A 27,343-nucleotide genomic window follows, 5' to 3' on the forward strand; every position below is an offset into this window, starting at 1 on the left:
TTAACATATGAAATAATTTCATATATGTAACCTCCCATAACAGCAACTTTAATCTGGAATTTAACACAACAGTTACGACCGTTAATTCTAAAAAATAAAAAATAAATTGAAACTAATTCAAAATTAATTCTTACAAATCAGAATGGTGACTATTCGTTCAAACATTCTGAATGGTAAGTGGCTCTGAATTGGAACAGAGTTTATACAATTTGACATAATTTACCTCGCAAGCCTTTCATATTCATTTTGGGATTTGATTTGCACACCCCTAAGATATTTTAAAAAATTAAATATAACAAAAATATTAATTTAAAAAATCAAGTAGAGAATAAATTTAGCATATATAGTTAAAATAAGTGTAAATTTCAGCTTGTACCCTTCGACTATGAGTCTATGAAGTATTTCTACTTTAGCTCATAAAGTGACGAAGTGATCATCATGTGCCCTACATTAGCCTAACTATTTATGATGTATCAAAAGTCGGTGTAAATGTGTAAAATCATATATCTTCTTCAATAGTGACACTCATATTAGTCATATATATCCATCAAAAAGATAATTTAAATTATTATTTAAAAAATAAATCATAGGTTTTGAGAGTTGGTCCTCATTTCATTAAGGTTCCATTTGAAAAATCTAAATATGACTTTTAATCGAGTTGAGAGAACCGCCAATAGATATTGTTAATCAACTGGAAATCGAGAAAGTTAGGATGTCTCTTAATAGAAGGACATTTGAGCTTAGTGTGTTGTGCGTTCCCCCCTCCTTACTCCCCAAAAAAAGTCCTTTTTAAAAAAAAAAAAAAAAATTTACTATGTTTGGTTATCTATGAAAAATAAAGTCAACAAAAAAATACACATTATAATCTATAATTGAAGGAAAAAAGTTCATTTTAATAGAAAATATCTATCAAGATTTATATTCAAAAGATGTTTTTTACAAATCTCTCTCTCCTTAATTTGTGTCAAACGAGTGACCCGATGCACCACCTACCCAATTACTATTTGGACTAGACCAAATTGGTACAATTAAAATTTGATTCGAGTGAGTGGAGTCAAACAATAAAAAAAAATTAGTCCGAGCTTGACCCATAGCCCACTATTTGAAAAGTTAAGGATTTTTTTTTTTTTTTCTCAATTTCTTTAGTTTGTCATGTTCTGGATGCGCTTGTCCAAACAACAAAAATTTGGGTCTAACCAGCCAATTGTCCATTTTTTTAATTTTATTTTTCAATTATTTATTTAATTTGGATCGGGTTTAGCCCAACATGTAATAATTCAATCGTTATGGTTTGGAACCGTATCCATCTTGCAAGGTGGTACAGTTTCAAACTACTAAATATAATAATAATATAAGAAATATTTTTTTTTTCTTATAAAAAATATAAGAAATATATAATATATATAATATATAATAATAATGATGATACTAGGACTATGTGGTCTAATGGTATTTGGGATGGACTTCCAAGTGGAAGGTTGTGATTTTGAGCCTCAGTGGAGGCGTTATTGGCTCTTTGTGTTTCAGTAGGTTGAGAAAGTATATGAACAGATGATGATGATGAAGAAGACATGCACATGTTAGAAAATTAGATAAACCAAACTCACATGATGAAAGAAATAAGTTCGTTAGAAATATAATCAAAGCATTCATATAAAAAGAGGCTAGTAACTTATTTTGAAACGCTACTTAGGATATCGTTTTAAAATAAGATATTATTTTAATCATTACATATTTTATTAAACATAATTTATAGTTTATTTGTAGTTTAAAATAGTGTATAAATTTTAAAATAGCAAATACCAATTTTGGTCTCACGAGTATTAAAAACGAGAGTTTTAGTTTACATGTTTAATTCCTACTAATTTTTATTCACGACTATTATTTTTGTACTAGTTTTTTTTTTCCACAATTATTGTTTTAGTGCCAAAATTCATCATGTTGGTCACCCATTCGTTTAAGGCATGCCAAAATATGAAATTATTAAGGCTAACTTCGTCCTTTTCAAATTAAGATCTCAATTTGAGAATGAATAAAGAGATTTAAGCCATAAGATAAATCCCAATTCACAGGTCTCCTCCTCAAATTAAGGTAGGATGAGGATGAGAACTGCGAATTGGAATCGATCTTAGGGCTTGAATCCAGGTATTCATGCTCAAATTGGAATTTTAAGTTGAAAAGGATGAAAATACCCTTAAAATTTTAGATTCCGGCATGCCTTAAACAGATGGGTGACCGTCGTGATGAGTTTTGACACTAAAATAATAGTCATTGATGAAAATTGATAGAAATTAAACATATGAACCAAAACTGTCATTTTGCTAATACTCATGCGACCAAAAATAAGTTATACCAAACATAGTCAGATTAATGGATACATATATTCTGATCCTTTTTGATAACCAAACAAATTTAATTAAATTAAATGTTCAATACATTATGGAATAAGAGATAATCAAATTAAATGACTAATTTGAGAACGAACAACACGTGCAAGAATATGAGCGGTTTTGTTCACTGATCGAGACAAAAACTTAATAGATATTGGCTCAAAGTGTCGTTAATAACCACGACATTCGAAAATAACACAACATGCAAATGCAAAGTCCAACGCAGATGTAGTGTCCTTTAGGGTTGAATAAGAAAAGTGATAGAGAAAAGAAGAGATTTAGAGAAGAAGAAGAGTCAATTGCATTACAGTTCGCATAATTCCCCTAAACTCCATTACACCGCTTATTACATTCGTTATTCCACTACTAACTAACTAACTGCCAATTAGGCTTAAACGACGTCGTTGCAGCTTGTTTCTAACCGCCTTCAACTACTTCCTCAAAACGCTGCGTTTGACATCGCATAACTGTCCAACTGCTTATGTTTCATACGACGACGTTTTTCCTCAGCGATCTTGGACCATTACATCACTTCCCCCTCTTCGAGATCCTTGAGCCCAAGGATCAAACTCTGGAAACTGTCGCTTTATGTGGTAGAAGTCCTCCCAAGTGGCAGCATCCTCAGGCAGATTTGCCCATTGCACAAGGATCTGAGTTTTAGCCCTATTATTCATCTTTACAAGCCTCTTATTCAGGACTGCAATTGGTTGAGCCAACACCTCACCCTCCTGGCCTACAAGTGGGGGTTCTAGTTGTGCCTCAGCTTGTCCTCCCACCCTCTTTTCCAGCTGGGAAATGTGGAATACCGGATGAATCTGAGTCCCAGCAGGCAATGCCAATTTATAAGCCACAGCACCTATCTTTTGAGTGACCTGGTAGGGTCCATAGTATTTAGCTGTCAATTTCACATTGGACTTGATTGCCAAGGAGGTTTGTCTGTAAGGTTGAACTTTCAAATATACCCAATCTCCTATTTGTAAAGTTCTTTCAGTCCTTCCTTTATCAGCCTGGTGTTTCATTCTCTGTTGTGCTATTCTTAGGTTGTCTCTGAGGGTTATGAGCATAGTTTCCCTTTCTGCTAACCACCCCTCTGCTCCTGTCCTTTGCCCAGTATCTAAGGCCATCATTGGTGGTTTGTAGCCATACAAGGCTTGGAAGGGAGAACACTGCAGTGATGAGTGGAAGGTGGTGTTGTACCAGTGTTCTGCTAAATACAACCATTTGGACCATGACTTGGGCTTATTAAACACCATACACCTTAGGTAGGTTTCCAGGCATCTGTTGACCCTCTCAGTTTGTCCATCTTATTGGGGGTGATAGGCTGTGGACATACTCAACTTAACTTGCAAATGCTTGAAAATTGACTGCCAAAATCTGCTTAGAAAGACCTTATCCCTATTAGAGACAATATCCTTAGGCAATCCATGCAGCTTGTAGATGTTTTCCATAAAGATTAGGGCCACACTTTCAGCAGAATAGGGGTGTGAGATGGCAATGAAATGGCCATACTTAGTTAACCTATCCACCACCACCAAAATTACATCTTTCCCTTGAGATTTAGGCAGACCTTCAATGAAGTCCATGGATATCCCTTTCCATGCTTGATCAGGGATTGATAGGGGTTGCAGCAACCCAGGTGGGGCTACACTTTCATTTTTACATCTTTGACAAATATCACACCCTCCCACCAATGTTTTTACCTCCTGCTTCATTCTTTTCCAGTAAAACAGATTTCTCAATCTTTGATAAGTTGCTTGCTGACCAGAATGCCCCCCTAGGGGTGAGTCATGCATTTGTAACATCAACTTAGATCTCAGATCCCCTTTACTGCCAATATAAATTCTCTGCTTGTGTCTGATCAATCCCTCAGCCACTGTTGTATTGGGATTGCTGCCAGGGGTGATTAAGTTGGCTGTTAATTGTTCCTGTGCCCATTCATCACCTTCATAGCTTCTGATGACCTCCTCAATCCACTGAGGTCTGATACAAATGACAGTGTGTAGCTCAGCTTTAGGTTCAGGCACAAGATCTAAGTCTCTTCTGGAAAGAGCATCAGCAGCAGAATTGTCACAACCCTTTTTGTACTGGATTGTGTAGGTCAGACCCAAGAGCTTAGACAATCCTCTTTGTTGAGTTGAAGTGGTGATTTTCTGATCTAGGAGGAACCTTAGGCCATGGTGATCAGTCTTAATCACAAAGTGCCTTCCCAACAAATAGGGTCTCCACTTCTCCACAGCATTAACAATGGACATAAACTCCTTCTCATAAATTGATAAGCCCAAGTGTTTATTTCCAAAAGCTTTGCTATAGTAAGCAATGGCCCTTCCTTCTTGGAGTAGCACAGCTCCCATGCCCTTTTGACATGCATCAGCCTCTACTATAAAAAGTTTGCTGAAATCAGGTAAGGCTAGTACAGGAGCTGAGCATAATGCCTGCTTCAATGTATCAAAGGCAAGTTCAGAATCCTTAGTCCATAGGAAGGAATTCTTTTTCAGCATCTGTTTCAAGGGTCTGCTAATTGTGCCATATCCTTGGATAAATCTTCTGTAGTATCCTGTTAAGCCCAAAAACCCCCTCAATCCTTTAATAGACTTGGGCCTAGGCCATTCAGAAACTGCCTGAAGTTTAGAAGGGTCTGTGTGCAACCCTTTCCCAGAGATGATATGGCCTAAGTACTCTACCTCCTGTCTTGCAAAGGAACACTTACTAAGTTTGGCCAACAACTTATGTTCTCTCATCAGCTTCAGAACCTCTCTAAGGTGTTCCCAATGTTTCCCCAATTCTGGACTGTAAATGAGAATGTCATCAAAAAACACCAGCACAAACTCCCTCAGTAGTGGCTTAAAAACATGATTCATTAATGCCTGAAATGTAGCTGGGGCATTAGTAAGGCCAACGGGCATTACCCTAAACTCATAAAGTCCTTGATGAGTTTTAAAAGCAGTCTTGTACTCATCTCCTTCCTTCATTCTCACTTGGTGATAGCCTGCCCTCAAATCCAACTTAGAAAAGTATCTTGACCCAGCCAATTCAGAGAAGAGGTCCTCTACCACAGGAATGGGAAACTTGTTCTTGATGGTGATGTCATTCAGAGCCCTATAGTCCACACAAAACCTCCATGTGTTGTCCTTTTTTGGCACTAATAGGACAGGTGAGGCAAAAGGTGACACACTCTCAGTGATGATTCCAGTGCTTAGCATTTCCCTTACCAATTCCTCAATAGCATTCTTCTGATCAAATGAATATCTGTAAGGTTTAATGTTCACTGGTTGTGATCCTTCTTTCAGGGGAATTGGATGGTCATACATCCTTTTGGGTGGTAGGCTTTTTGGTTCCTCAAATAATTCCTGGAACTCTTGGATTATAGCAGTCAATTCTTCATGTTCACCCTCCTTGCTTATCTTATAACAAGTTCCAGTTCTTTTTTCAGGGTTCATACTGATTGGGCCTTCACACTGAACCAAGAACCCCTGCACCCCATTCTTTTGCCACTTCTTAAAATCTTTCTTGGTCACTGCTTGCAGTCCATTGGCTTTTCTAGTCAGCCCTTTCAGTAATATCTTCTTACCATCTTTACTAAAGGAAATGCCAAGAGGTCTAGTGTGGAGCTGAATAGGAGCATATATGTCTATCCAGTCCATACCTAAAACCATGTCACACCCTCCCAATTTGAGAAGTCTAAAATCCTTTTCAAATTCTTCCCCTTGGATCTGCCAATGTAATTTTCTGCAAACATTATCACATTGCATCTGTTCACCATTTGCAACAGTCACACTTAGTGTTGTGGCTCTCTCTACTAGAATTCTCAGCTGCATAAGAAGTTTGGGGTCCACAAAACTGTGGGTGCTCCCACTATCTACAAGTATCACCACTGCCTGTTTATGAATTGATCCCAACAGCTTAATTGTGTTTAACCCTTCTCCTCCCATCATTGCATAGAGAGATATTTCAGCCTGCTCATTTGTTCCTAGGCTGTTCTGTTCCTCCATAGGGAACTCATCTGCAGCATCCTGGAATTCCCCCTCTTCCATGGCATGAAAAGTAGATCCCTTACACTTGTGGCCTGGCTGCCATGCCTCAAAACACTTGAAACATTTGTTTTGTTCCCTGAGTTGTGCCCTCACCTTCATATTCTCAGGGCCCTTAGCAGTACTACCCAGGGTATTGGAGTTTGAGGAGCTTTGGGAGTTTGTATTCCTGGAATTTTGGTTTGAGATGGCATTGTATGGTTTGGAAATTGTGGTTACTGGGGTGCGGAAGGTTTTAGTGGAGATTTGGAAGGAAATTTTTGGCTGTTCACTCGACAGAAACCCTCTCTCCAGCTGTTTGGCAGACCACATAGCATAAGCTAGTGTTTTAGGCTGGGTTGTTCTCACAAAACACCTCAAGCTTTGTTTCAATCTTGCTAGGTAGGCTTCTAGGAAGTATAGGTCAGTTAAGGTAGGATGATTTTGGATAAGTAGGCTTTTGAATTCCAGGACCCCCCCCCCCCCCCCCATTCTGCCTAAAACTGGTGAAATCCTCCATTACTGCCCCACCATCCTCTCCAAATCGCCTACACACTGCCTCAGCAAAAGGTATCCACTGGAATGGACCCTCTAATCCAGCCAAATAACTTTCAAACCACAGACTCGCCTTCCCAGTCAAGTTAACATACAACACATGCATTGTTTCGATTTTAGGTATATGAGATAATTGCAGAAATCTTTCACAACGTCCAATCCACAATCTAGGTTGACTGTAATCGAAAGGAGGAAATTCGTATCTATACCTCATCAATGGTGAGCTTTCAGTGGATCGTATTTGAACTCTCCTTTGCCTCCAGTTCCTCTCGAGTTCATCCGGCTCCACCTCGCTGCCGGAGTCCACATTTCCTCCCATTCCTTCGCTTGCCCCTACTGGTTCCTTCCCTGCCCTTCTCGACTGGCCATTCAGAGCTGACTGATGCCCTGATCGGAAGCTCGCCGGGGGTTCCTGTCTCGCTCCATTTACTGAGGAGTTTTCTGGAATCGCCCCCATTATTGGAGGTGGGGGTCGATTCAGACGGATAGTTTCCACTATCTCGTTCTTCCAATCGCTCATCCTGCTTTCCATCTGCGCGATCAGCTTCTCCACAAGGTCTGATGTGGATCTTTTTTGACCTTCCATTTGGCTGCTGAGATCAGCCATCGCGACTTCTAGCTGGTTCATCCGTGCCTCCATTGAGGGCTCTGATACCAATTGTAGTGTCCTTTAGGGTTGAATAAGAAAAGTGATAGAGAAAATAAGAGATTTAGAGAAGAAGAAGAGTCAATTGCATTACAGTTCGCATAATTCCCCTAAACTCCATTACACCGCTTATTACATTCGTTATTCCACTACTAACTAACTGCCAATTAGGCTTAAACGACGTTGTTGCAGCTTGTTTCTAACCGCCTTCAACTACTTCCTCAAAACGCTGCGTTTGACATCACATAACTGTCCAACTGCTTATGTTTCATACGACGATGTTTTTCCTCAGCGATCTTGGACCATTACAGCAGAACTATTGAGAGAGTTGCAGAATGTTTGACAATCAATAAAAATCACAACCTTCGTATATCCTTTCTCTTTAACATATGATAGAGCTTCTTTAACCGTCATGGCTTCCGTTAAGTGAATATCATTTAAACAACGAAGAGGGCCATTCCAGGCAGCCACAAAACCACCATTATTATCCATAACAAGAACACCATAGCTAGCTTGCCCATATGTTCGGTTTTTTTTTTTTTAATGCTAATAAATGTATACATTTTGCTTTAAATGTTGTACACTTCAATTTTATTAGACAAAATTATTCATTTTTGTTAGACAAAACTACCCTTAATTAAATTCCTATGAATGGTAAATCATATGTGTATGTGTAGGTATAATATATGTATTATTTGTGTATATATAACTTGAATTATAATTTTTAACTTTTTTTTATATCTATCAATGTTTTAGTATTGGGCATGAAAATGCTATACTAATATAAATATGTAATTTGATATTAAATTATTCAGGTAGAATAAACGACTTGTGCAAAGTAGATAGAGTAATTCTCTGCGCAATAATAATAATAATTAATAATATGCACTATGCTAAGCTGTCTTGGGGTTTGGTCTACCGGATGGGATTGGGAGGGGGTTGGTTTCATATTTCAAAGAACAACATCTGCCATCTAGTAATCAATAACTTGTTCGACAAAATTGTTAATTGTATATTAATATTTAATAATAATCTGTTTGTTTCTGAAACTTAAAAATAACGCCATAGAATATGCATGGATTGGGTGGGTGTAAATTTAGATCTTGTTTGGTAATATAGTTAATTTATTATTTAATTTTGACTTATTTATTTTATTATTAATTAATTGTTTGACTGAGTTAAACTATTAATATTAGTGTTTGATTAACTAGCTTTTTATAACAACTTATTGTTTCAAAATGTTAAAATTTTAAAAATAGTTCAAAACAACTTTTTTGATCATTTTTTGAGAAAGTCATTTTACATGTAATTAGTTATCAGCTAACAATTAATTTATTAAACAATTTTCTACAATCAACTAATCAAACCCACTAATACAATCAGCTAACAACGAACATTTTTAAAAAATAACAAATTTTTCAATAATCTTTTTGAGAGAGTCATTTTACATGTAATCAGCTATCAACTAACAAATAATTTACCAAACACTTTTTTACAATCCGCTAATAATATCAACTAGTCAATTTCATTAATACAATCAGCTAACAGTTATTTACCAAACATTCTCTTAACTTTCTTCTTATTTTTTAATACAATCAACTAACAGCTATCAATTAATCGATATTTACCAAACAACCCGTCAACCCGTCTCATTCTCATTTGCTCAGCCGATGACTTTTTCGCCTCTGCTCTTTTGTCCCTTCACAGCTTTCAAATGTGAATACAACTCCACCTTTCTCTTGCTGCGGCCATCTACCTTCTTTTATATTTATATATAATATAATATATATTCTTGTGGGATCTTTCCGCACTTCGCTCCAATTTTGACACTCTCTCTCGTTGCTGTCATTCTGTCAACGGAACTTTCTTTTTCCTGTGTAAATAATTTTCTTTAGTTTCAACATTTCATTTTTTGACGGCTTAATTAGGTGGATAGTGTATGTCTGTTTCTATACGTTCGTATTTCTCATAGGTTGACTAATTAAAAAAAGTTAATAACTCCACATATTACAATTTTTATTTATTTCTAACTTAAGATTGACTAATTTAAGCCAATTTTTGCTCAAAAATTATTTGAAGAGGTAAATCCCGAATTGTTTTACTTCTTATTTGTACACTCAACTTTGTGCATAAAATCTTCATCACTTCTAGTCAGACAAGAACGATCTTCCAATGACCTTGTAAAATTTGAACCCCATAATACTGCTAGCTAGAAAAAGACTCTAGAGTGATTTGTTGAACCAACTGAACTAACCATGCATGCAACATCTTACAATCTCTTTGGATTTTTGACTAAAATGTGCAAATTTCACTAAGAATGAGCACAAATGGACAACTTTTAAAATTGAGTCAAAATAGAAAAAACTCATTTGGAACTTGAATTTTTGGTAAAATACACAAATCCCGAGTAAAACTCAAGTTCCAAACTTTTTTTATTTTTTGGTCCAAATTTACAAGTTGTTCATTATTGTCCTTTCCAATATGCCCATTTCAGTCAAAAAAAAAACCCCAATTTTCATCATCCATCTAAGATTTGAGGGTGATTGGGTCTTTGAGATGAGTTCTACTACATGTATTCCTTAATTTTATTTTCTGATGTGGCAGATTCTAATAAGTTTTTTTTTTTTTTTTTTTTTTAATGTAGATTTCAATACAAATGTCTACATTAATATTTTGTGTGTGAGAATACAAATTAGAAATACAAAATAGGAATACATGTAGCATTTTCCCTTTGAGATTGGGAGCAATCATTTTTTCATATTTCTTGGACTCAGTATTTTGTTGGTGGGGTGGGGGTGGGGTATGTGTCCACTTGTTGGAGAGCGTGGACTAGCAGTGCAGCCGTGTGTAGACCATTTATTGGGATTGGCTTTCACTTTTCAGGCCCTTGCTCTTACCTGGCAACTGAGGTGGCTAAATTCCGCACTTGGTTTTCTAGGATTTGATCAAAGATTGAGTTTTTATTCACTTCTTTTTGAACCCATCCACCAGGCTTCCTACAATCCTAGGAGCCATTCATTATCTTCAATCAGATTGAGAACCCCAGAGGTATGTTTCTTTGTTTTCATATTTAATGATGTCTGTTCTTGTTGGGTCTACAACTTACATATCTCTGCACTGTCGGAACTGAATTTTATGCACTTTTTTTTTTTTCTCTGGATGGATGAAAAATTGAAAATGAATCTTGCTAGTATCTGGGGTTTTGTAAACATGGTGGGTCATATATATTTTATAAGATCATATCTTACTAAAAGTTGATTCTGCTCTGCCATGGTTAGTAGTTTTGTGTGTAAAGATTATGATTTGGATGAGATCTTGTATTTTGTTTTAACTTTTAAGCTCAGATGATTTATTTTGGTAGTTTGGTAGATCTTCATTAATGGCTGTTCTGGGAATTGACTTAAAACTGTTGCAATAAATAAGCAAAACTTGGGCTGTAGGAAAGGGACCTGCTTGAATTGATGGGTCCTGAAAAAGATTTGCACAATTAATTAATATCCCCTAAAAGCTTCAATTCTTCAATCAAAAATTGCAGTTATGGTGGTGTAGTTCATTGAAGGAAATGAAGTGTTTCCGGCCTTGCAATGCTGAAAAGAGGGAAGACCCAAAGATATCAAAGTCGAATTTGGGGATCTCTTCCTGTTCTGGCTTTTCTGAGTTTGATGTTACACTTGCATCTGCTTCTCTCAATGCATCGGATACTAGTACAGACTCCAGGGGCAGGACCCAGTTCCCGAGTCTCTCTGACCGCCCCTCCGATCTCAGGGTGTTTACCTTCACAGAGCTGAAAGAAACCACGAAAAACTTTCACCGCTCGACCAAGATTGGGGAGGGTGGATTTGGATCTGTGTACAAGGGAACGGTTAAAAGTTCCGAGGATCCAAGTGCAAAGATTGATGTGGCCATAAAACAACTTAGTAGAACCGGGATGCAGGCAAGACAGTTTCTCCTATGATTTTCCTCGTTATATTTCTTGGATTATAGTGTACATATTGGAAAGCTACCATTTTTGGCTTGATCTGTAAATTGCATATGATTTCTGTAGTTTATAGCTTTCTGTAATTGAAGCATGTGCTCCATCTCAACTAAATGCCTAAGCTGACAGTGGGATTGCACGGTTATATGCTCAACATATATAATTATCTATGTTCTTGTTATGTGCAACAGGGACACAAAGAATGGGTGACTGAGGTTAATGTACTAGGTGTGGCTGAACATGAAAACCTCGTTAAATTAATTGGCTACTGTGCAGAGGATGGCGAGAGGGGAATTCAACGCCTTCTGGTATATGAATATATGCCCAATAGAAGCGTGGACAGTCATTTGTCAGCTCGATTGGGAACGCCTCTGTCATGGGCAATGAGGTTGAAAATAGCTCGAGATGCTGCTCGTGGCTTAGCGTATTTACACGAGGGAATGGACTTTCAGGTGTGTGTGTGTCGTTTTGCTCTTCGTGTTCCAGATTTTTTTCGCCTTTATAGCTGCAATAGACATTCTTCGACGCTTCCATAATTTGAGTATCGTGTCTCTTTGTTATAAACCGCAGATCATCTTCAGGGATTTCAAATCTTCGAACATTCTCCTGGATGAGCAATGGAATGCGAAGCTATCCGACTTTGGGTTAGCTAGGCTCGGGCCTTCTGAAGGGCTTACTCATGTCTCAACCGCGGTATATATGCTTCCTTTTACCTTGTTTCTGGGCATGTTTTTTTTTTTAGTACTATTGACTCTGTTTGTTACAATGCAGACATGCAGTATCTGTTCATAACTACTTTTTTTTTAGTACTACTGACTCTGTTACAATGCAGTATCTGTTCATAACTACTTTTTTTTAGTACTACTGACTCTGTTACAGTGCAGTATTTGTTCATAACTACTTTTTTTTAGTACTATTGACTGTTACAATGTAGTATCTGTTCATAACTACTTTCTCAACCTACTGAAACACAAAAAGTCAATACTGCCTCCACTGACCTCCCATATGGGAGTGACAACATGTGTCCAATGTATGTGTCTTTAACTTCTCTGCTTCTGCAGGTAGTTGGAACCATGGGATATGCTTCTCCTGAATATATTCAAACCGGTCATCTCACATCCAAGCACGATGTGTGGAGCTACGGGATGTTCCTCTACGAGCTCATCACGGGCAGGCGGCCATTGGATCGCAATCGTCCCAAGAACGAGCAGAAGCTCTTGGACTGGGTAAAGCCACACACAACAGATCCTAAGAAGTTTAGGAAGATATTAGACCCGAGACTTGAAGGGAATGTCTTAAGATCAGCTCACAAGCTCTCTCTTATTGCCAACCGCTGTTTAGTCAAGCACCCAAAGTCACGTCCGACAATGAGCGAAGTCCTGGAAATGGTGAGCAATGTTGTCGAAGCGCCAGCGGGAATGGGGAATCCTAGACCGGCTATAAAATCCCCCGAACCCGTTCGTGCTAAAGAAGGAACTGAGAGAAAAGGTAAAAGAAGGATCATTAATATCAGAATTGGAGATAGTGGGTGGTTGGTTCGTATACTGTCGCTAAAACGTGCTAAGATGAACTCCTGATTGTTGCTGCATTTGCATAACATGGAAGAACACTTAACTCTAGACGACTTCCCTTTAGGCGCCGCCCTTGATAACAGTAGTGATTCTCAGCAGTGTGCAGAATCTCCACAAAGAAAAGCTTGCACTTTGTTAGCAGATTCTGAAGCTTTTGCAGATATATATGCAGAATGTGTAATGGTTTCTGTTAGTGGCTTTCATCTTTTCAAGCTTGGTGTTGAGATGAAAAACATTGTTAATTCTTGTACTGCCTGCAAACTGCAGAATTTTGTGAGATTTTGTACTCCATAAAACAAGAAATGATGAAAATATATTGTTAAGTATAACTTGGGATGGATGTTAGTTTTTTTTTTTTTTTTTTTTTTTAATGATGAGGGAAACCCACTGTCACTATCTGAGGGTGTGCACATGTTAAGTTTCGCCTTGTGATCCTAGTTGAGTGTGCATTGAGTAAGTCCCGCCTTGTAACCCTAGTTAGTAAAAGATTACGAGGATGTAAATCAACTGATCAGCTCAAATTAAGAAAGCCAATAAAATCCACAGTCTAGGATTCTTTGGTATAAAGAAATTAAAAAAAAAAAGGTGTGTTGTTGCCATTTGAAAGGAAAGTCTTAAGAAACACCGAAGTAATGTCTAAATCCAATGATTCAAAACAAACTATCAAAGGATCCCAAAACAAGCAAACGCCGTTTTAATTGTCTCAAATCACTGGATCAGACGGAAGAATCCAAATTCATTTGATTTTAAACGAGACAAGCATAGGGGAAGTAAAGACCGCTCAAAAAATAAAATTTTCTAAAACTTTTTATTTGAGAATTATTCAATTTGAGTTATGAGAGTAGGAATGATTTATTTTTCATTTTTATGAAGGAAGAACTGAGGGCGAAACTCGAATATAGGTCCATGACATATAATTGAACTGAGGGTGCTGAAATATAATTGAACTTTTTTTTTTTTCTTTTTGAAACCGGTGTTGCTATTTGTACCATTTTTAGTGAAAAGTGAGTGAAAATAATATTAGAATTGTAAAATGTGAAAATTTCAAAAAGTACATAGTAACATAGGTGCTTTTCAAAAAAAAAAAAAAAAAAAAAAAAACAAGTACATAAGTGTGTAAATAACAATAAAGGTGTAAATATGGTTATTTACACCAACCTAGTCAAATGTAATTTACGAGATTCTATAATAATTTTAAAAAATTAAAATGTGCCATTAATAATTTTTTAATTAAAAATTTAAAAATTAAAACATTTAAAAAAATCATCGCATTCTCCGGTGAGAAGGCAACCTTGCTGCCTCCTCACCTGAGAAGGCGATCCACTAGGTGGCATTCTCAACGGAGAAGGCGATGATTTTTTTTTTTAATAATATTATTTTTAAATTTTTAATTATAATAATATTTGATTAACTTTAATAAAAGTAATGTAAATAGCAAGTTGTTCTATTTACACCATCTATAAAATTAACACACCTATTAAAGAATATAATGGTGTAAATAATAATAAAAGGTGGTACAACTAGAATTCTCATTTGAACTCTTATATGGGATCACCCATGGCTTCAGGATGAAAATAATGCGAAAATAATCACTGACAAACCACCATACTTGGCGCAGGCAACTGTAATGGGATTAATAGATCAGGAAGCGGCGGCCTGGGACCATGATATTTTAACTGATATTTTCATCCCGGAGGATGTGACACGAATATTGAAAATACCTGTGTCACCATATTATGAGGATATGTGGTATTGGCATGGTGATATAACAGGAGAATACTTGGTAAAAAGTGGTTACAGGCAAATAGTGGGAAATTATGAACAGAGGACATGGATGTTTGATAAATGGCCCAAATTATAGAAGCTCAAAGTACCCCCAAGATGGAAAACATTTTCATGGAGAGCCTTGAATAATATATTGCCCACAACAACGAACCTCATTATAAAGAGAGTGGAGATTAGCCCAACATGTGCTATGTGTGGGATTATGCATGAGAATGTTATGCACTCTTTGGTTAGATGTGATTATACAAGGAACATTTGGACACAATCTCACCTTCCAATCCCCAATACTATCACAGATATTTTCCATGCTTGGTTTAATGAGATAGGTTTAATAAGATATTAAATATTCTAGATGATGATGGAATTATTTATGTAGTAGGCCTACTATACTATATATGGCGAGCGAGGAATGGAGCTGTGTGGGATGCATACTTGCCCAGACCACAAAAGATAATTGCAACTGTAACCGCAGCGATCCGGGCATAGCAAATTGCACACCCGGACCGCCCGCAATAGCAACACGCCCCGCGTGGATTGCCCACGGCAACATCCGAGCAGCGCCAAGGAGTGGCGCAACAGCCTGCCGCCGTCCCGCCCACAAGCCATACGGCTGCCTCCCCACGGAATAAATGTTACTTTGATGCGGCCTTTTTCCATGCCACAAATAAGACCGCTGTTGGGGCAATTCTCCTAGACGAACAGGGATCGTATATCACAGCTCTACAGGCGTCATTGATAGACTGCTTCTCCCCGCTTATGGCAGAAGCAATTGCATGTAAAGAAGTGTTATCCTGGCTATGGGATCGTGGAGAGAGATCGGTAGACATACTAACGGATTGTTTGTTACTACAACAGTATTTATCACAAGCGAAGGATACACCACGTTCATACCTCGACTATGCCATTGACACCTGCAGAAACCGGATGGTTTCCTTTGATTATGTTTCAGTTAATTATGTTCCTAGATCGGATAATTGTTTAGCACATATTTTAACCACTTCGGCCTTTAATTATTCAACACCTATGTACTCGGACAATGGTCCACCAAACTCTATTTCAGCATATTTCCAATAAATGCCGCGCAGGATCTTTTCAAAAAAAAAAAAGAATTCTCATTTGAAACAATGAAGCCTTTTTATCTTTTAACGCCCTTAGGCATCACCGGCCCTACCTCTTACATAAGAAATTTTTTCTCTCATCAACAATATATTATTGTATCTCTAAATCATCACTAAAATAATTATTAAAAGTTATACCCCTAATTTATGTCCGTTTTTTCGATTAAGTTTTTTTTGTACATTATACTATAAAGGTTGTACATTAAAATATTTTGGACAAACATATCCCTACCGTTATCTTTTCCACTATTGTTACCATGCACATGCATCCACCATATATTTTTTTATCTTCTTCATTGATAATAATATATATACACATTAAATATTTGAGTTATATGTTAATTATTACATAAATATAAATATCAAATTTATAAAAATGATTTACATTATTATTATTATTATTTAAAATAATTTAAATATCTAAAATCTAAATAAATTTAAAATTTTAATATAATGTACTAATATTGGACACCTATTTTTTGCGCATCGCGCATAAAAAATACTAGTATATGCTATAAAGTATAAAACCCAAAAAAAAAAAAACAAAAAAAAAAAAAACAAAAACAAAACAAAATAAAAGCTGCCCAGCAAATGTTGGACATCTTTTTGACAGCCAGCACGTTGCATGTTGTGCACGTAACCTGCTGGCTAGACAAGCTAGTATGTGCGCAACATGTATGCTCTTCAACAATTTTATATATATATATATATATATATATTTTTTTTTTTATTTCGGTTTTTAGCATCAAACTTGTTGCGAGCAAATAGCTCTCCGTAGCAAGTCTCTTTGCTTGTTCTACTCTTTATGTTTTTTCCTCTAAAACTTTTGAGTTGGAGATACATTTAATCGTTGAGTAGGTTTAAAACTTACTCTTTGACAGCCAACAAGTTGCATGTTATGTACGCAACTTATTGGCTAGTGTGTGGACAACATGCATACTCTTTAATTTTTTTTTTTTTTTTTAATGTTAAACTTGTTTTGAGCGATCAGTACTCAATTATAGCAAGTCTCTTCGCTTGTTCTATATATGTTCCAAATTTTCTCCTCTAAAACTCTTGAGTTGGAGATGCCTTTAGTCGTCAAGTGAGTTCGAAACTTACAAACTCCTTGTCCTTGTCCAAAAAAATTATAAAGTTATGATTTATTATTATTATTATTATTATTTTTTTTTTTTTTTTTTTTTGCATATTTTACTTCCTATAAAGATTGAAAAAAAAATTGTGTTTGAGTATATTTGTAATTTTATAGCTCTAAATTTATCAAATAAGGATCAAAAATAATTTTTTTCTTTATTATCCTACAATATCATAAAAAATTTAACAATTTATAGAATATAAAGTCTTGAAATGAAATAGTAAAGGAGTGTTGTCTATCCAAAATTAGACTATAATAGTCCATTTCATTCACTAGATCGAATTTGAATTTCCATATAATAATTTTTTGTCTTTGGAATTTTAAAATTCATTCAGATATGATGATCAAAAGCCAGCCCTCAAACAAAGCTAGCTCAAACGTAACTGTGGCCGAACACAATTAAACACGCAATTCATAGGAAAACTCAACACCAATGCCTGGCCTTCACCCTAACTCATAAACAGGAATTATTGATTTGACTATTTATGAATTAGGGTTCTTGCAGATCAAATGTTAATGAAGATGACATTAAAAGGAGAGAGAATGAAGCTTTAATGGTGGAGAGTAATTAATAAATATAATTTTGTGAAGAAAAATCTATTAGGTAAGTTTCTAATTATATAACATTATGGATTAAATGTGATACACTGTGAATAATTTTTTTTGAAAACATACACTATGGATAATTAAATGATTAAGTTTGTTCAAATCAATTGATAAGGGTCAAATTTACAAACGTATAACTATTTAGCGCTAAAAGTACTGTTTTTCTTATCATATATTAAACAGTATGGATTGATATCAACATTTATTCACTCATATTAAATTTATATTTATATTTATTTGCATTCAAAAAAAAATTATATTTATTTTATTCTTAGTAATTACTTTCCCAATAAAAAAAATGACTTTATTCTTTAAAAAAAAAAAGACTTTATTTCTTTACTTGAAATTAAATTTCTTTCCCTGTGAATCAAACATGTCTCTGTGCTTGTGCTGTTTCATGGCACTTATCATTGTCTCATATACTTATCTATATGCGTCAGCTTCACGAAGAATGGCATGGAAGATCTATACGAAAAGCACTAAACCACAAATGAGAGAATCTTAATTTGGTCCGATCCATTGAAGGATGATTTCGATCTTATATATATATATATATATATATATATATATATATATATATATATATATATATATATATCAAAACATCCACTTTCGGTCATGACCATTTTTGGTCATTTATCAACAAAATAGTTTAAATATCGTTAAATACAAAGACATTTTGGTTTTCAATTATGATTTTTTTTTTAAAAAATAAACATAAAAACTATAACGATTCAACCTACTTTGTATAAAAAAGATTGAAATGTCTTTGTATTTAACGACATTTCAATGATTTTGTTGATGAAGGACTAAAAATAGCCATGTCACAATAATACTAGGACCAAATAAGAATGTTCTAATAATAAAGGCCTAAAAGTGGATTGTCACATAAATCTAGGACAAAAAAAGAAATTAACTCTTTTTTAAATATAATTGCGATTAATGCTATAATTATACACATTAATTGCTACAATGGTTACTCAATAATAAAATTTAGGGAAAATGACACTTTTTCCCCCTAAATTATATACTTATAGCACTTTTTCCCCCTCAATTATTTATGTAAGCACATTAGCCCCCTCAATTATTTTAAAAGTGGTGGTTTTTCCCCTAAATATATTAAATTGACATTTCTACCCTTAAAGCAAACATTTTATTTATTTTACTTCTCCAACAAATTATTGCGTATATGTAGCGATTACCATGGTTCGAACTGAACCAGACACTATAGCAATCGAATTAAAAGTTTTCAGTTATGATTCAGATCTAGAACCCAATATTTGGATTTCAATTTATTAAATTTAAGAATAAAAAAAAAGGGATCATGAACCGTGAACCGGCGGTTCCGGATCCAGTTCGCGATTTTGAACCGTCTTTATTTTAAAATTTTATTTTTTTTTATTTTAAAATAGTCTAAATTCAACAATAAATGTATTTTATTTTTTCAGTTCGGAACATGAACCGGCCATTCCGGTTCGCGATTTTAATAAAGTCTAAATATTGTGTTTTGATTATAAATTGTAATTGGAATATTTTGGTTTGGTTGCTATAGTATCTGTTTGGTTTGAACCAAATTATAGTAATAATTTGTTGGAGAATAAAACTAAATGAAATATTTATTTTAAATATTTATTTTAAGGGTAAATATGTCCATTTAACATTTCAGGGGGAAAAAGAGCCACTTAAATAATTCAGGGGGAAAAAGTGCTATAAGTATATAACTTAGGGGAAAAAAGTGTCATTTTCCCTAAAATTTATTTTAAAATATGTATAAACACAACTCTTAATTTTAAAAAAATCGTAAATATTTAAAAATCTACCTAAATACATGGACTACATTAATTCATACAAATTTAAAAATTAAATTCTTTAAATGCAATTCTCTTAATTACAATCATATAAAGAAATGCATCATATGAAAGTTTAAACTTATACACAAATTTATATGGAGTATCTTTTTGATATAATTGATAATTCTCTTAGTTATTATCCATATTATTGTAATTATAATATATATGAAATACAATGAAGAATAAATCAATTTAATTATGTAATTTTTTTTTATAAACTTATCTAAATATGTACATGATTAGTGACTATGTTAACCATGCAAAATTTTAATTTTTAATTTTGTATGCTATGAAAATAGATATTTGACCAAATATATGAAAATCCAACGGTATTATTATATTATACATTTTAACATCTTTTTATTTTTTCTAAATATTTATTTAAATTCACAATAATATAATTTTTTCAATGCATCGTACGGATAAAACACTAGTTATACAAATATAGAAGAAGTGTCAAATAAGCACTCTAAGCAAAAGAAATAGTAGTATTAAAAAAAGAAGCAGAAGAAATAGTACAATAATTGAGACTCTTAACTAAAAAAGTTTCATGGGAACCCTTTTATATATAAAAAAGTACAATTAAATTATAATTTTACTTAGCAAGTTATTGTTGATTTGATGCTTACTAAACTTCTATATATGTACATTTTTTTTTTAGGAGAAAGGGTCAAATAGACCCTCGAACTTTCTACTAGAAGTCAATTAAGTCCTTAAATTTTTTAAAATTACAATTAGACACATGAACTTTTAATTTTAGTACATGGAGACCCAATTAAGCCCATGTTGACTGGCAAGTCAAATTGTTAAAGTCTTAAAGATGGTGCACAGTCAACATCCAGGGAGGATTTGATTGGGAGTTGCAGGTAATCTTTCTTTCGGTAATTGGGTCTCAATGCACTAAAATTAAAAGTTTATGTGTGTAATTGCAACTTTTGAATGTTTAAGGGCCTATTTGATCCTTTTCCATTTTTTTTTTATTACAAAGGAAGGGGATACCCACATATACAATCTATGCCTATACCGAGACTCGAACTCTAAACCTCCCACGTAATGAAGCAACCGGATATCAATATACCACAAACCACTTGGTACATTTATATCACAATGACTTGAAAATTTTGTAAAATAAATTTTGATTTGATTTGATTGTTATGTCTTTCTATTACTCTCCAATTAAAAAAATTATTGTATAAATTTTTTAATTTGTAGCCCAAGTCAATACTAAATATGAATAAACATATACATGAGAACTTAGCAGTGTTGCAAAAATCGCGCCTAGGCGCTAGACGCTAGGAGGCTGTCGCGAGGAATGGCCTCGGCGGCCTCCTCCGCAGTTCGGCAATTTTTTTTTTTTTTTTTGAAAATGTCGAAAAAGTTTCGGAAGACATAACTTTAGATGGTTTAAACAATCTTTTGAACAATTTTACAACCACTTTTGTAAATAGTTTCTAAGAAATAACTATGGAAACCTTATGTTTTAGTACTAAATTTTGAAAATTTTTAATTTTAACTTTTTTTTTAATTAAAAAAAAAAAAAAAATCGGCGCCTAGACGCTAGGCGCCTAACGTTTTTTGCAACATTGGAACTTTTTTTTTTTTTTTTTTTTTTGATGTCTTGCAACATTGGAACTTAGTTAACGATAACCTGCTGAATATGTAATATTTGAATTAAATTATATTATTCTTTTAACAATTTAAAAAGTTTTGATAAAAATTCATTAATTAAAAGCTCAAATATACAGAGTACTATTTATTTGACTTACATGACTTATTTGACATCGTTTTTTCTTACATAGGTACTTGAGGTGATGGATGCCGTGGAAGGATTCCATAGTGGTGAATGGTGAATGGTGATGTAATTGTTTGCCCCCTCCTTATTTATTTAATTATTTTTTTAAAAAAGAGGTATAAAAGTTTACTTTATTTATATTGGAAAATGCAAGATGAGACGTTCAAGAAATGGCCGCCTATCGGCCTATATGAAACGTTTTCTTCGAATCCACACAAAATCCTAACCCATACATACATACAAAGTTTCTGGCTTTTCCGTACCTTGTACTCCATTATTCCTTCCCCCCACAATTTTCTTCTTTTTCATCCAAATTTCCTACCAGAATACACGCACATATAATCTATACATACACACAATTTTCTCGCTTTTCAACTCCCAGTAACTTTAGCCGCAGCCAAAGCTAATTTTGCACTGCTGTACGTATTTAAATCTCTCTTTCTTCCTTTACAATCATTCTCCTTTTCTCTGCTTTTTTCTGAACTTGATTAAATACTTATTTTTCTTCATTTCTTTATGAGACGGATATTCACTTGTAATATATTTGTATATATTCATGTATAATTGTGGAGTTTTATTCAAGGTGGGTTTGGATTGGTCTATTATGCTGTTTTGATATCAATTGGGTTTCCTCTTCCTCAATTCTGTTTGTTTTTAGCTCGGTTTCTGTGTTTATCTATTTATTTTTAAAATTATTGTTTTTTTTTTTTGGGTTAGTTGCTGTGCGTGGATTTAGAATTGCGTTGTGCTAAAGCTTTGATTTTTTATTTTCTTTTTCCATTATATGTTTTTAATTTATTTTTCTTGTTATGTTAATAATCTGTATAATAGAGATGCTGATGCTTGAGAAATGAGGATATTATCTATGGCTGCTGATTACTTTTTGTGATTCTATTATTTTTCAATCTGCTATATGTTACTTTATTAGAGTGCTGATTTTGCTCCTTTTTTAGGGTAAAAGAGTGTTTAATTTTATGCCCTTCAAGTATCTGTATGTCCCTCATATAAATAAATTTGAAGCTCTAAAATATATTGGACCCTTGGAAGTTGGAAAGGAGAACTCAGAAATATAAAATTGAGGGTTTAATGTGTAAGATTTATTTGCGGTGTTCTTAGGGAAAAAATGTCTTGCTTTATGGATATTGAAGTTAATTCAAGCACTTAGCAGCTTTGTGTAGAATGGAAATGAACTTGCAAATGAGTGAACCTAATGGAGTAGTTCATTAGTGCTTTCAAGTGTCTTATAATTGTAGCTTATATATTTAAATGCATGTTTAAGGTTTTTGAATTATCTATATCTACATATATACTATTATGTTCAACCATGGAATATACTATTATGAAGACCAACTTGATTATTCCACTTCATGGTTCAGGGATCCTGAATTATTAGTGAATAAAAATTTATTATGGAGTTTTGGCTAGCAGATAGTGAGCTAGAAATGTGCAAAATATCCTCCATTTGAAACACTGCAGTTGTAGATTGTATAAATGTTACCTTTCTGATGCTTTTAATGGAAACTCTTTGTGAAGATATGTTTATGCTTTTATAAATGCGGTTAGAATTTGGAAAGATGTTAGGTGTTTTGAGAGAAAATCACTTGAAGCATCACATTCATGATGGAATATGGTGCTTTTGAAATCATTGTGGATTTTTTTTCCATCTCACATATTAATATCTGACTAGTTCTCACTAGCTTTTATAATTAATTGCATGAATGGAGTATTTACTTTGCTAAGTTTAACTGCAACGCTGCATGCCATCTTTAGAAAAATCATTACTAAAAGATATAAGTAGGTTATTTATGTGAAAATGAACAAATAGGCTTTCCCTGGTTCTTTTATGGAAACTATCATGATCGGGCAACATTTATTGAGTAATAGAAGATTTAATACCTAAACATACTCTGATCCAGCTTCTCTTTCCCTACTAAATATTCAGCAGCTAATTCTTATCACTTTACTTTGATTTTGAATCCTAGTTTTCAGAAACCTGCACTGAGCTTAAACGGAAGGCTAAAATACTTTCAAACAAACAAGGTTGATTCTAGCACTTTCGAACTTTTAATAAGGAAGTTGACAATTCTGCTGAGAGATAAGAATGTATGAACCGGAATCAGATTCTGCTAGTGGGGTTCTTAGGTTCCTTGGCATGGATGAACTTTTCAGTTGTAATGGTTATGGTGATAGTAGTCAGCATGCTGTTGAAATCTGTCATGAACATTATGCCAGAGAAAGTTACAATGACACATTGTATGGCGGAACTGATAATGATGAGGTTATTGCACATGCTCTCCAAGAAGAATTGTCAGAGTTGTCAGTTACAGAAGCTGCTGAGCCTTCACATAGGGATACATATGTACAAGCCTCGACTGATGTCCAACCTTGGTCTAGCCCATCAAGAAATTATTACACTGGCACATTTCTTGCCTTCAGTATTATCTGTGTGCTTTCCACTTCTTCTAAACATTATTTTGATGCAAAGAGTTCTGTAATTTTGCAGGCCATAGTGGTGTGTCGGATGCCATTGATGATATGGGATCTTCAAGCTCTTGCTCTAGTCCTGGAGATAGATCGTGTGATGGGGACGAGGTTACACATACATTAGAAATAATGGATGAGTCAGAGACTGATGGAGAAGTTGCCAGGCGATTGAACCAAATGACTGCTCTAAAAGTATGTTGGGCTTTTGAATTTACGATCTCTGGAATGCTTTTTTGACTGAGAGTTCAATTTTATTCTTATTACTACATGCAAATAAATAGACAATCGAGATGTGAATGCATTAACTTTCAGGTTTTAGTAAGCACTAGATTTTGTAACTCTTGGCTGCGTACACGTGGACTAAATATCACTCATTTCCATATCTTGGCAGGAAGGATCATTTAATGTGTGTAAATAAATAGTTTTACACAATAATGGTTGCACACAAAATAGGGTATGGTTAAATTGAGAGTTTAAGGGCCTGTTTGGCTGCTGGAAAATTTTCCAAAATTTTGGGAAAATAGAAAACAAAAATGGAAAATAGAGTTCTTGTTCAAGTTGTTTCTGTTCTCCAAAATTGAAAAAGGAAAAATGTTTTCCAACTTTTGGATGAAAACAACTTTTGGATGTTTTCCATTACCTGCATTGTAATGAAAAGGAAGGGAAACTGATCCATCCTTTAGAAGATGAAATAGGGAAGATATTTGGGAATTACAAAGCTCCATGGCCATGTGGATGATATTAGAGGGAGTGATTGGAGAATTGAGAGAGGATGTAATTAGGGTTAGAGGCAGCAAGAATTGGTCTTGAAATGGTGAATTTTCTGGAAATTTGGTGGCCCATGTTTGGTGAATTGGGCCTTTTAAAAAAGATCCATTTGGAGAATGAAAACAGTGGAAAGTTGTAATTAAAAAAAGTGGAAAAATGAGAAATGGTTTCCTTTACTAAACGGGCCCTTAATAAGTTAATATACTATATAATATATATTCATGTTTTGTGTTGAGTCTCTAATTGTTGATAAGGGATATTTCAAAGATGTCAAATTCTCAAATGCAATATCATGGATTAACTTTGGGAATCTCCCTTCTTAACAGTGCAAAACTTTCTAGTTTCATTGGATTTAAAATTCTCAATAGTGATTTTTAATGAATTTGAGTTTGTTATTGTTTTCATTCAGCACATCCCTCGAATAAATAGAGATATACCGTCGGTAGATGAAGCAACTTCTGATCATGAAAGGCTACTAATTAGGTAGTGGTTGACACTCTATGAAGTTGCTTTAAACAAGGAAAAAATATTGCATCATACAACTTTATGTAATATCACATCTTTGTACTGATTCTTTACACACTTCTTTAACTACTAAGAATCTAAGATGCATCCTCAAAGCCATAATGGTGTTTTTGGTTTCAGATTACTGCAAAATGGTCTGGTTGAGCACAAAGTTGAAGGGGATGGCAACTGTCAGGTTACTTCCAATTTAGCTCGTTGAAGTATACATTGAAGCATCATATATGATAAATGCTCACACAATATAATGCATGTGAATATGTGATGCTATAATCTATAATACATGAAGTTTACTTGGAGTAACTTGATATTTTATGATGTCAACATTCTATCAAGTAGTAAGTATTCATCATTTTTTCTGTTTTCAGTTCCGTGCTTTATCAGATCAATTCTATCGTTCACCCGAGCATCACAAGTTTGTCAGACAGGAAGTTGTTAATCAGGTGATTTTTAATGGAAATTACATCTTGCTTACAGTCAGTTTGGTTTGTGGAAAAGAATTGAATTTAAATTCCATTGAAATGAAATTACTTGGAATATTGGTTTCATTGTTTGGTTGGTTAAATTGTTGGGAATAATTAGTATAAATAGTTTAAATACTCAAATGCCCCTACATAATAAAGATATGTGAGGGTAATATAGGAATTCTTGTTGTATCCTTTTCCCCCAAAACGTGTGGAAAATAAATACCTAAGGAGACCAAGAAATTCGTTTTCCTCAAATAAAATTATCCCATGAATTTATTTTCTTTGAACCAAATGGACCATTAATGATACTTTGTTTGTTACATGTAAACTCCCATTTGCTTTCTTGTCCAACTTCTCTTCTCATTTCACACGTGATCATTGGGTTTCCATCAGCTTAGAAGTCACCCGGAGACGTACGAGGGATATGTTCCCATGGCATATGATGACTACTTGACGAGGATGTCAAAGTACTATTCAAGTCCCTTTATGTGTTTCTCATATTGTCCATAACTTCATATTTCTTTGATTAGTATGTACGTTTCTTTAGTCATTTCTCCTTTTTCTCCTTTATACCTACCTTTATATTTAATTGTTTCAGGAGTGGGGAGTGGGGTGATCATGTTACATTGCAGGCTGCTGCAGACTCGGTAATCAGTCATTAGTGCAACTGCATATACTTTCTTCCGTTTTGGTTAAAGCGTTAGTTTTTATTCTGATATATTTTCAATAAATTGGCAGTATGGTGTAAAAATTCTTGTCATAACATCATTTAAGGACACCTGTTACCTCGAGATTCTTCCAAAGATACAGAAATCAAAAAGAGGTGATTTCTGAACCTTTTACGTCTAAAACTAGTGATCTTGCTCTGCTCTTCGGGAAATCTGTATTTATTTAGTTAGACTTTGTGAATGACATACTTTTAGTTCATCACTGTGACACATTAACTAGAATTACGCCGCCTTAATACCGATTTCTTATCCTAATTTTGCTTTATTAACTTCTGCAGTTATTCACTTAAGCTTCTGGGCGGAGGTGCATTACAACTCCATCTATCCTGAAGGAGGTAATCATTTGCATACTAAAATGAACAGACAGACAATCATTATACCATGGACCTTGGTCCACCTTACAAGGTGGACCAATTCTCCAATTGCATAATGTTCATTTTTAGTATACTGAAGATTCATTTTCAGTAAATTGAATGTTTATTTTTTGAAAACCCATTTTTAGTATATTAAATGTTCATTGTATGAAGGTTCATTTTTAGGATCCTGAAAGTTCTATTTAAAAATGAACTTTCAGTATATTAAAAATGAACATTCAGTATATTAAAAATAAACATTTATCAATGGTCTTACATTGCAATGTGAACCATAGTCCACCATACTGGTGTTGGGAACACGTTTTTGGGGTGTCATTCTTTCTGTGCTCAAAATGATTTGGTTTGCAGAGTCACCTCCGAGAGATGTGAAGAAGAAGAAGAAGAATTGGTGGAGTTTTGGAAACAAGCATTAGTAACATTACATCTTCTTTCTGGGGAAAATTTACACATACTTTCTGCAGCAATTGATTTCAGTAGTAAAGAATAAGGTACCAAAGAAGAATAACTGAATAAGAAAAAGAAGAAAAGTAAGTTTACTCATGCAATGTACGGATAAAATAAACAATTAA

The 27,343-nt window shown here is 34.4% G+C and overlaps 2 protein-coding genes and 1 long non-coding RNA gene across 5 annotated transcripts; 2 read left to right on the top strand and 1 right to left on the bottom strand.

Moving 5' to 3' along the window:
- Positions 1-855: 855 nt before the first annotated feature.
- Positions 856-27,134, bottom strand: LOC109148970. The gene is made up of 3 exons (XR_002048901.1): positions 27,055-27,134; positions 14,755-14,767; positions 856-866 (listed from the first exon to the last, which is right to left on the bottom strand). It is a non-coding gene; the product is annotated as an uncharacterized LOC109148970 (long non-coding RNA).
- On the top strand, positions 10,386-13,485 carry LOC109148818 (probable receptor-like protein kinase At5g47070). The gene is made up of 5 exons (XM_019296564.1): positions 10,386-10,646; positions 11,134-11,532; positions 11,766-12,026; positions 12,145-12,267; positions 12,636-13,485. The coding sequence occupies exons 1-5, from the start codon at positions 10,401-10,403 to the stop codon at positions 13,149-13,151; spliced, it is 1,545 nt and encodes a 514-aa protein (XP_019152109.1). The 5' UTR covers positions 10,386-10,400; the 3' UTR covers positions 13,152-13,485.
- On the top strand, positions 21,586-27,343 carry LOC109148900 (OTU domain-containing protein 3-like). Of its 3 annotated transcripts, none has more exons than XM_019296644.1 (11): positions 21,586-21,850; positions 23,414-23,848; positions 23,935-24,107; positions 25,093-25,166; positions 25,329-25,383; positions 25,574-25,648; positions 26,066-26,139; positions 26,271-26,319; positions 26,411-26,495; positions 26,679-26,735; positions 27,123-27,343. In XM_019296644.1, the coding sequence occupies exons 2-11, from the start codon at positions 23,533-23,535 to the stop codon at positions 27,185-27,187; spliced, it is 1,023 nt and encodes a 340-aa protein (XP_019152189.1). In that variant the 5' UTR covers positions 21,586-21,850; positions 23,414-23,532; the 3' UTR covers positions 27,188-27,343. The 3 variants fall into 3 exon arrangements, with proteins under 3 accessions (XP_019152189.1, XP_019152190.1, XP_019152191.1); XM_019296645.1 differs by lacking the exon at positions 21,586-21,850 and adding an exon at positions 21,913-22,014; XM_019296646.1 differs by lacking the exon at positions 21,586-21,850 and having other exon boundaries at positions 23,580-23,819.

The sequence above is a fragment of the Ipomoea nil genome, unplaced genomic scaffold, assembly GCF_001879475.1.
Source record: "Ipomoea nil cultivar Tokyo-kokei standard unplaced genomic scaffold, Asagao_1.1 scaffold0268, whole genome shotgun sequence".
Classification (NCBI taxonomy): domain Eukaryota; kingdom Viridiplantae; phylum Streptophyta; class Magnoliopsida; order Solanales; family Convolvulaceae; genus Ipomoea; species Ipomoea nil.

Bases quoted from the DNA above. Each gene is read 5' to 3' on its own strand.
- LOC109148818 (XM_019296564.1), top strand. From the start codon at position 10,401: ATGTGTCCACTTGTTGGAGAGCGTGGACTAGCAGTGCAGCCGTGTGTA. The intron at 10,647-11,133 runs GTATGTTTCTTT...CAAAAATTGCAG, and splicing joins TCAGATTGAGAACCCCAGAG to TTATGGTGGTGTAGTTCATT. The intron at 12,027-12,144 runs GTGTGTGTGTGT...TATAAACCGCAG, and splicing joins ACGAGGGAATGGACTTTCAG to ATCATCTTCAGGGATTTCAA.
- LOC109148900 (XM_019296644.1), top strand. From the start codon at position 23,533: ATGTATGAACCGGAATCAGATTCTGCTAGTGGGGTTCTTAGGTTCCTT. The intron at 25,384-25,573 runs GTTACTTCCAAT...TTCTGTTTTCAG, and splicing joins AAGGGGATGGCAACTGTCAG to TTCCGTGCTTTATCAGATCA. The intron at 26,140-26,270 runs GTACTATTCAAG...TAATTGTTTCAG, and splicing joins TACTTGACGAGGATGTCAAA to GAGTGGGGAGTGGGGTGATC.